This window comes from Protomyctophum parallelum, assembly GCF_964188405.1.
Source record: "Protomyctophum parallelum genome assembly, chromosome: 4".
Taxonomy (NCBI): Eukaryota; Metazoa; Chordata; class Actinopteri; order Myctophiformes; family Myctophidae; genus Protomyctophum; species Protomyctophum parallelum.
This window is the reverse complement of record NC_139700.1, coordinates 14501194-14511888: the sequence shown is the minus strand read 5'-3', so window position 1 is coordinate 14511888 and position 10695 is coordinate 14501194. Positions and strand designations below refer to the sequence as shown.

The 10695-nt window shown below is 40.9% G+C and overlaps 1 protein-coding gene across 1 annotated transcript; it reads right to left on the bottom strand.

Annotated features, from left to right (window-relative positions):
- Positions 1 to 598: 598 nt before the first annotated feature.
- On the bottom strand, positions 599 to 6886 carry skor1b (SKI family transcriptional corepressor 1b; the record flags this gene model as incomplete). Its single annotated transcript, XM_083763006.1, has 6 exons — positions 599 to 696; positions 1978 to 2052; positions 3878 to 3993; positions 4662 to 4767; positions 4861 to 4954; positions 5159 to 6886. 6 exons carry the CDS (start codon positions 6884 to 6886, stop codon positions 599 to 601), a joined length of 2217 nt encoding a protein of 738 aa, XP_083619132.1.
- Positions 6887 to 10695: the final 3809 nt, after the last annotated feature.

The following is a 10695-nucleotide window of genomic DNA, read 5'->3' as shown; positions in this document are numbered from 1 at the left end:
AAGTAATTTAGCCTACTAACTTATGTTTGCAAACCTTCAAAGCAAATAAGTTCCAGTTATTGGTGCATGTTGTGATAAAAATCAGTCCCCAAACAAATATTATATTTCAATACACACAGGGTAAGTAATTTCCATCACTAGTTTAAAGTGCATAACATCAAAACATATACGTAGGCCCAAGCTAAAGCCTACAAAGTTGAACACAGCAAAAGTAGTAGGCTAATTCACAAGATGAATAAAGAGCAATGAGTTGGCTACTTGCATCTTCTAATGACAAAAGAATACTGAAATAACAATCTAACTATTACAATATACATACATTGTCATTGCACTTTGCCACTAAATAAATATTGATGGTATATTTTCAGTGAAACAAATGTCACCTACTCACCTTATGCGAAAGGATATAGGCTACATTGAGTGTGGAGATACATAGTCCAGTATGTTACAGTTAATTACAAGAGAGGGCCAGTAAAACAACTACAGGCTGTACAAGCTTGTATTCTCAAAACATATTTTGTGTGGCCTTTCAGTCGTTCGTTCTGTCCTTGACAATGTCCTTTCCTGTGAGGAGTTTTCCTATGAGGAGTTGCAGGGTTTAAGGTGGCAGCAGAGGAGACTTGAAGGTACAGGTTCCAGCGCAGTGGCGCGGAGTTAACATCTTACACGAGAAATGGTGTAATGCGTCGTGAGCTTCTAGGAAGAAACACAAAACACAATGAATAGACATCGTGTGTGTGTGTGTGTGTGTGTGTGTGTGTGTGTGTGTGTGTGTGTGTGTGTGTGTGTGTGTGCGTGTGCGTGTGCGCGTGTGTGTGTGTGTGTGTGTGTGTGTGTGTGTGTGTGTGTGTGTGTGTGTGTGTGTGTGTGTGTGTGTGTGTGTGTGTGTGTGTGCGTGCGTGCGTGTGCGTGCTTGTGTTTTGGAAGGGGACTTGCAGGCGTTGGATATCCGCATCGATCATGTTTCCCTTACAAACATGGAATTTATGCTAACCCTAATTTTTCCTCGTGAGACACTTCACGGCAAGTTTAATAGCGGTCAGATTTGGGTCTCAAAGAAAACATCCATATAGCCTACTATAGCTTTCATCAGTTATAGGCTATAAGTTGATTCAAGGCCATGCTAAAAATATGCAATGAAACAAGATTGACCGACGGTATAGGCTGCTATGTGTAAAAGGGTCCGGGAAAGAGAGAGAGAGAAGCGAATAGGCCTAGCTATTAAAATATAGAACCATGCATGCAGTGTTTGTCAAGACAGACCCAACCCAAGGGCAGAACAGTTTGTAGCCTGTATGTCTTCGCCGGGATTCCAACGCAACTTCTATATAGGCCTATACTGAATTGGCCTAGCGTTCGTTTTTCTTTTCTGGTTCAACCATGCATACCGTACGGTCCAACTCGCTGCATAATGTGTCCATCCATTGCAAGACAGAAATAATCGATTCATAACGTTTATTGATACGCACTGATACGGATTAATTCCTACAAATAAAGACGCATTTGGCTCGAATGAATTATATTAATATTATTATACATTAAAATAAAAACATTTAAAAATAGACAAAAACGGTATTACAAGCCGATGGCAATCATGACCTGTCCTGACCACTCAAAATAACATTTGAACAATGTCTTTATTTCATTTGAGTCACTGTTCTCAATTAAAGGTAGGCCTACTGTATATAGGCTACAGTTTAAATATATATTTACTCGTCTCATAGTCTAAACATATAAGACACAACCGACAACTGACTATACTGTAAATAACAGTAAAATCCACATAAACCTATAGCTATTTTGAGCAGGGCAGGCCTATGCAATAGGCCTATACTATGCCAATTTATATAAAGATAGTTGCTGATTTTTTGTGCATAATATTAGACTATACAGCGCTTCATGTCGCTATATCTCTTTTGTTGGTTTGTTTGTTGGTTTGTTTTTACTTTTTGTTTTTAGTTTTGTTATTGTTCTCACCTCTGACAATATGAAGCTGTTGGACCATCTCTTCCCTGTAGGAAAGCTCCCTTTTCATTTGATCTTGAAAATTATCTATAAGACGCAAAGGGAAAATACACATTTTAGTCAACAAACAGACTTAGGGCGGATGCCCCAGTCTACGTTTGTTATGTTCAATTATAGGCCATACAGTGTATGTAGCCCTGCTATACTGGCGTCGCCGTCGCGTGCATGGAGACAGGTGGATGCCCAAACAGAACAGGCTACACATCTCTGACTGCACTAAACCAAGCAAGCTCCCGGGTCCTTATTCGCCCATAGATGGCGCTGTTTTAAAGCTATAGTGGCAAAACGAGGTACCGAATTAAAGATTTCAAGGATTCCGATGGTGCCATAGTCCAATGCCATGGCATGATAGGATAAAATATTTCCGTTTTATTTGTATAATATTTTGTCAGAGTTCGAGGGTTAAAATAAATCAAATTTTCATATTTTATTAAATATAGGCCTATACTATTTCTGATATTTGGTAACAAAAATAGATCCCTTCGAAAATGAGGATGGCAATTTGCACTGTGGCATATGAGGTATGAATGTCATTTGGGTTATGAAGCTTCAAAGAGCCAGAAAAACAACATAAACACAAGGTACAGTATCTTTAACTGATAACATTGAGATTTGTCTTGAATGAAAAGCAACATGTGAATGAATGCAAGGGGACAATATTATTCAAAACATCCAAATGCAACAGATGATGTCTGAGGGAAATGTTGAAAAACAATTATCTTCCGGGATAATAACCTCTCATACTGAGTTTATTTTTAGTATTTTTGGATGGATGGCGAAATCAAACACCCCTTACTCCAACATGTGGGAATTAAATTATGGCAAGAGAAATGTAAATTTATGAACTTTTACATTTCTTTCCACAATTTAAAGAGATAACATTTCCTGAAATTCAACTTCCAGATTTTAGGCACCTAACTATTTTGACCTCGGTCTCTATTCCCATATTATATTTCTTCCTTAAATGTACTGTAAGTGCTAATATAGGCTATAGCTTCCGTGTATGTGTTTAAGTATATGTACTTGTGTTTATAGGCCTATAGATATGTGTATAGGTCTTTATGGATGTGTAATTGTTACTAATAATGTATTGTTTATGCCAGTAATGGGGGGTTGGGGAACAAAAACCTGATATGTTGAAATGATGTGCTTATTTAGTATTACATTGTTCCTGTTCTGAAAATGATAATAATAATAATAATAATAATAATAATGACGCTTCAGTTATATATAGTACAACAGAAGATTCATTTTCAGGAGGGACACTTATTTCGTCCAATCAGAAGAGCATGTCAAATTGATAGTGTTCCAGTTCCAATTTTGTCTGCTCATTATTATTATTATTATTAATACAAAATACTAATCATACTACTAATTATTATTATTATTATTTTAATCACTTAAAATGTCACTTTCTTATCACGTAAGGGTTCTCTCTCCTGATTCGATCAAATTGGTACTAAAGAGTTGGAGAGGCGGGTGGAACCCTGTCAAATACTCTGATAGAGTTTAATATAGAATATAGAGTTTAACACTTTGTGTGTGTGTGTGTGTGTGTGTGTGTGTGTGTGTGTGTGTGTGTGTGTGTGTGTGTGTGTGTGTGTGTGTGTGTGTGTGTGTGTGTGTGTGTGTGTGTGTGTGTTTGTGTGTGTGTTAAAATGCTAATCATTTCAAATTTATAGTTTATCCCTTTATTTTTTTTATTTTAAAATTTTCAGAATATGTTGACCCTGCAAGGTCTATGTGCGCATAATCTGGGATATCCCAAACATGAGCTACAAAAGTGTTCAACAATAATCAACAAACAAGTGACATGAACGACACATGACAATAAAACAAGAAAAAGGCCTACCTTTTAAATGTTGAAACTCACGTTCCAACTTCTTCCTCAGCTCAACTTGCTCCAACAGTTGTTTTTGTAGCTCTTCTATTGATAATTGGAAAGAAAGAGTTGAGGCAATGAATTTGCTATTTAGGAAATAACTCAAGTTGACCTTTAATAATGTAATTTTGTATTGGTGTTGGGAAGGGGTCCTGCAGGGGGGTAGGCAGCATCACTTGTCATATTGTGTTTGGATTGAGGGCCTATACTCGTTGGACCTCCAGCAATTTCATGAAAGCAGGGCCTTGCTAAAAAATATTATGTACCCCCATGGGAGTCTGGTCAGTAAGCACAAGGATTCGTGCTTAAATGAGTGGCCCTTTTGCGATTGGCACAATGCAGTGTGTGTGTGTGTGTGTGTGTGTGTGTGTGTGTGTGTGTGTGTGTGTGTGTGTGTGTGTGTGTGTGTGTGTGTGTGTGTGTGTGTGTGTGTGCACACACATATCCAATTATCCATGTTCAACAAAGAAGTGTAGGCCTAAATACTGTATTTATTTCTCAAATAGTCATATTAACATTAATATAAGTAGTAGGCTTTAGTATTTAATTAGCTTATCAGTTAATATCACGTTTAGCAAGCGGATGCGATCATCTCACCTTTTGCAACAGTTTCGATATCTTTTTGTGTTGGTGGAGTTCTGACTGCTGTTTCCTCGCCTATATAGGTATACAGAGAAAACGTACCTCTATAGGCTTTTCCAAAATAATTTAATCAAAGGCAAAATGACACTCTTGACAAGTCCTATTATTTAACTTACCGTCGTCCGCTTCTCGCTGGGAATCATCGCTTTGTTCGTTAAACGATTTCGTTTCTATCTCTTCTACGGTGGAGGATGGTTCTTCTTTGCTTGCACTTTCATCTTAAGAGAACATAAATAAATGCACGTAAGTTTCCTCTCGATTTCAAATCTCAAATAATTTAGCAAATTAAGGTCAACAGCAAAATCGCTAACCGTTTGATGTGATCAGTCCACTCTGGTAATTTGTAGGTCTGAAGTGATAAGGACTATTTCTTTGTTGCAGCTCTGCCCTTTCCGGTGTATATACCTAAAGGAATGAATAATACAACTATTTGAGTTCTTATAGAAATGATCATAGGAAAGGAATGATTAATGGTTTAAATCAACGTAAATATATTATATAAAATATGCCAAGACACAAACCCACTTGCAGAAAACTTCTGAAATTAAACCCTCCGTACATGTCACTGTATCTCAGTTTTGATGGGTCAAATCGGTACAGGTCACTCACTTCAGCAAATAAAGATGTGGTTGCGTGGTTTTCTGCAGGCAACTGCTTGCTTTGTATTTCTCTTTCTGTTGACTGTGTCACATGCAAGCCCATTCTCTGAGAGTCGACACGTGCAGCTTCCTGCACAGTTTTGGACTCTGTTTGGTTTGGCGAGACACTGTGAGCCATGTTCTGTGCAGGAGGAGTCCGAGGACTCGGAGACACTGATTCATCGTCCCTTGGTGATTTATTGGTCTCCACGTCCACATCTGGCTCACCCTCGCTGTCCACGCAAGGGGACATTGAGCGGTAGCTCGAGCTCTCGCTTAAGAAATCTGGCGATAAATAGCCGGTGCGCGAGCCGGTGTAAACGCCCCTGTTGCTGTATAGTTTGGCAATACTATCAGCGTCTTTAATGACAGGCCTGAATGCAGATATGTAGCTAATTTTTCTGGGCACAAGGGTCATTCCTTCCATCGGCCTCGCCTCGTCCCCTGACTTATCGTCCTCGTTGCGCGTCGACTGGGTGCTGGAGCATCGCTCACTGTCAACCAAGCTGTCTTTTGGAGTGTTCGTGTTAGTACGGTCGCTGAGCTCGGATATGTCCAGTTCACTCTGTCTAGGAGGGCAGAGCAGCTCGGAAGGTGGTTTGTGTGGAGACTGGGGGTACGGGGGCATGAGGCCGCCTGCTGTGGGCCAGAACATCGGGAAAGAGTGGTAGGCGCTGTCCTTGGTACCTGGCCAAAGGACACCCGATAAACTAGGCTTAGTTTGCTCTCCCATCATACTGTCCTCTTTCTTTTGACACAGCCCAAAGGCTGGAAATCCGTATGGATGCGGGAAGAGCGGCGGTGGGATCTTTTGTAGCATGCCAAAGCCCTTACTGGGGACGGGGATGACAGGGTAGCTGCGCGCACTCGTTATGTTCATGCCTGCCCGGTTGTCCTCGCAGCGCAGGATTTTGTTCGGGATCTCGGGTACCGAGTGGCGGGGATGTGACCCATGTGATTTTAGCGAAGAGTTGGACTCTGGCCCGTTCATTGGTAGAATCCTCTTGCGACTGCCACCGTTGAACATGGCCTTCACGTCTTCCCATGCGTGTGCCACGTCGTCAGCTGAGTTTTTGTCCGTCAGTTTGAGATGTCGTCTCCACGAATTAAAATTCGCTGCGTCTGGCTGCGTGTACTTTGATTCTGGCGTGCGGTGCGAATGAAATATGAATTTATTAGGAGAGAAATACATGTTACAGTAGGAGCACTTGATGCATTTGGCCCTGGAACTGTTGTATCTAGCCGGGATGAAGCTTCCTCGACTGCCCCAGGCGCACTCGTGGGAGACGTCAAATGCGAAATTTTCCGGTAGTTTCGGGGGCGCGTGAGCACCAAGGAACGATTTGCAGAGTCTCTCGGCCTCGCGTTTGGTTATCATCCCACAGCGCCTGGAGGAGATGGGCATCGCTCCGGCGCGCCTCAGGATCTCCAGCTGAACCGGAGTGCACTGCACGCAGGTGATTCCGAGCGCCACGCGCCGGTTGTGGATCTCATTGTAGCTGTAGTTCTTCAGCAGGGTGTTGGAAATCTGCGCTAGGCAAAGTCTCTCCTGGCCATCTATGACCAGGGATACGATGGGTATTCCGTACAGAATGGTCTCACTGACTTGGTTGGGTTTTAGGTTGGTGCTGGGGTATGAAAGTTCTTGTTTGGAGCTGGGCGAAGAGCTTGCGTCCCGTCCTGCAGGCAACGACTCCATCCCGTGAAAACCTGTGTGTCACCAAGACAACGAACGTGTAATATTAACAACTGAGTTTTGTTTTGTTTTTGCCCAAAGGAATGTTGACATCAGGAGCATTTAAATATAGCCTCGGTCTGCATTTGCAGTGTCACCCACACACTGCATGTGCTATTTAGATCAGAGAGGCCCAGAAACTAAATTATCTACAGAATCTATAGTCACTAAAGGAAAGACAAAGAAATTACATATTCGTATTAAGAAAACAATTAAACAAAATGGCCATTTAAAAATAAATCTATTTTGACCAGGATTACATTTGGGCTATGCCGTCCTAAGGATAAAGGCTGACCTTTATCGACGCATCATTAAGAACCTTAATGATGGAAGTCGAAAAGCTATTACATAACTATACATATTCGAAATAGTTTCAAGTATAGCTATAGCCTAATATAAACCAGAGAGGGATTTCATTTAACTGTGCAGGTGCTTTGGAGCTCTCGTCATTAAAAATACCGGTAACATGTAGGTCACAGAGAGTCTGTGTGTTTTTCGTTTATAGGCTAATTATTTCAGCAACCTTTAAAAAGAAACGACATAGCTTCATCGGAAGCATAGCCTACATTTCTTCACACTTAATACATTTAAGCTCCAGAAGCATTGTCGTTAAACAGTTCCCATAAACTCACCTTGAACGCGCAGTATTAATAGCTTGATCTCATCTGTTCCTTTGCGAAATAAGCAGTGACCAAGTTCACGGCGAAGCCCAGTTTGTGCAAAAAATGTTTTTCTCTATAATATAGGCTATTATAACCCTGACGCAATGCTTGTCCAAAAGCAGCTCCCTCTCCTCTCGTGAAACGTGTGTCCTCTGCGTTGCGCTGAGCTCTATGTGCGCCTGGTGTGTGTGGTGCGCCTGCCAGTACTGTCCACATGGCAGTCTGGTACAGCCCCCTCTTCTATGACATCCACAAGGCTTTCCACAGCGATCAAGTGACAGACAAACTTATGGCAATTAAGGCACTGCACTCCCTCCCTCCCACTCACACAGGCAGCCCACAGTGCATGGCGATATGAGCACGAGGATCGCGTCCGTATTTATTAACAATATTTAGTTGTGCTGCATTGCATGTGCTTTAATTTCATTATTTATGTGGCTAAATATTATAGCAAGTAAAATGTTTAAAATATATATATTTATTGAATTTACTTATTTTCAATTTATATGTATAAATAAACGAATTCTCAACTAGTGTATAATATAAATACAAGTTTTAATTAATGTTTAGTTTTATAACCTGCATGGAATTATTGTGTGGCTGTTTCCGTGCATTTGCTTTTAATTACTTACTAAGTAATTATAACACTTATAACACAATCTTCCTGCTGTTTCTTATTTAAAAATCAGTATTGTTGATATTGTTGCATGAGCCTGTAGTTACTAGTTAGTAGCCTAGTGTCTGGCTGAGAAAACCAAAACAAAGAAACATTAGTGGCCCATGCAGGGATGAATGCGTGGGCAGGCCTTGGTCATGTGTTGGGTTCCCACGGAATCACAGTTTACAACGCATCATACAATAGCCAATAGGTTTTGACAGTGACCAGCTGCTCAAGAGTGATTTGATTTTTCCAGCATTGGCCGGAAGAAAAAGGAAAAAGAAAGACAGAAATTAAGTTGTTGGTCAATGTGGGTCGTCGACTAAATACGCCTGGCACTTCTAAAAGGCAAAACATTTCTTGGGATAATCATTTTCATTTTGTATTGCGCAAAGCCAGGCCCAATGCAATATTGATGAAGGTAACCGGAACCTGTCCCTTTGGTCTTATTGACTGCAGTGGGCGGAAAACCTTTTCTACACTCCAAAAATAATTACAATTTATCAGCTTCCTTTAAACTTTCAGGCATGATGATATAGAGTACCCTATAGCCTATGGCATTTGCTATTAATATGAATTAACGAAATTATCCTTCATCGCTTGTTTTACTCTCATATACTCTCATGAACCAACATGAAACGGAATAAGCGTGTCACTGTGTGTGTGTGTGTGTGTGTGTGTGTGTGTGTGTGTGTGTGTGTGTGTGTGTGTGTGTGTGTGTGTGTACGTGTGTGGACTGTATGTCTGTGTGTGTGTACGTGTGTGTGTGTGTGTGTGTGTGTGTGTGTGTGTGTGTGTGTGTGTGTGTGTGTGTGTGTGTGTGTGTGCGCGCGCGCGCTGTCGCAGTCGCAGCATTGACTATACAAAGTAAAAATAAAAACGCACATTATTATAACACAAGGCACGAGAGGACGTTTCAAACAGCAGAACGTACCTGAAATGTATACAGCTTATAAAACAAATGAGCATAAAGGAAGGTGGGCATAAAATCTGTCAAAATTATATGGTGACATTTTTAAGAGAGAGAGAGAGAGAGAGAGAGAGAGAGACAGACAGACAGACAGACAGACAGACAGACAGACAGACAGACAGACAGACAGACAGACAGACAGACAGACAGACAGACAGACAGACAGACAGACAGACAGACAGACAGACAGACAGACAGACAGACAGAGAGAGCATATCCAAAAAACGTATTTCACCAGATATTTTAAGCAGGCTGCAATCAATCAGAAACTAATTGCTTGGCATCATTAGAGATATTAATTCATCAGATTATAAATAATAATAACAAATAAGGAAAAAAAGGCAACAAATGGCACTGTATAACTGCATTTCATATATTGTCTTTTCAATGTGTATTTTTAGAGCTGGTCTAATTGTTTCAGAGGTTGTAATTAAAAAATATCATATTTTCACATTTTAAAATGTGATTATAAATAAACAATGACATTATGAAATCCATACATTAACACTATACTTTACATTTTAACACAATGAGAGATGAAGAGAGCGAGGGATTATGCTGTGTGTATGCGTGCTTGCGTGCGTGTGCGCGCGTGTGCGTGCGTGCGTGTGTGTGCGTGCGTGTGTGCCTGTGTGACTGTGTGTGTTACAATAGTTCAGTGTAGTTGGACCAGAACCTGGCAGGGGAATGGGGAAAGGAAGAGATGCCGAAGCCAGCCAGTGGGGTCATTATCTGGCTCATATACCGTACACTACCTTTTTGTGTGCTAAAGAAAAAGCTAATTTAAAAGTGTGTCTGCATTAATCACAGTGCTGCATCAAAGTATGATAATCACCTGAACACTCTATTAAAATAAAAGTGCCAGCCCAGGGGAAATCTCACCTTACTCTTTAATTGTTTTGAGGCTTTGATAGGCTTTTTAATCTAAGATTAATTTATGCATTCTTAAATAACTCTACATATGATTAATAAGCTTGAAAATTAAAAGGAGACTGAAGCAATTATAACAAGTGGTTGGTCATCACCTCATTAGATGGCACTGAAAAGATGCAGTTTGCCTGTGTCTGTCTGTGTGTGTATGTGCGTGTGTGTCTGTGTGTGTGTGTGTGTGTGTGTGAGCGAGCGAGCGTGCGTGCATGCTTGCATGCGTGGGTGGGTGCGTGTGCGTGGTTGTGTGTATGTGCACATGGATATACATGGATGTACAGAACATGTAAAATGCATGTGTTTGTTTGTGTGAATATTTGAGAGAGAGAGAGAGAGAGTGGAGTGAGGGGGACTCTAGGATTTGATGAGACAAACAAGGGATAGGAGTGAGTGTCATTGGCCAATTATTTAAAATCGTAGCGTATGATCCTTGACCAAGTGAGTGTCATTGGCCAATTATTTAAAATCGTAGCGTATGATCCTTGAACAAGTGAGTCAGCATTACCTGACTGCGGCCTGAGAAAGACAAGCAACATATACTGCTGCCTGTCACGAT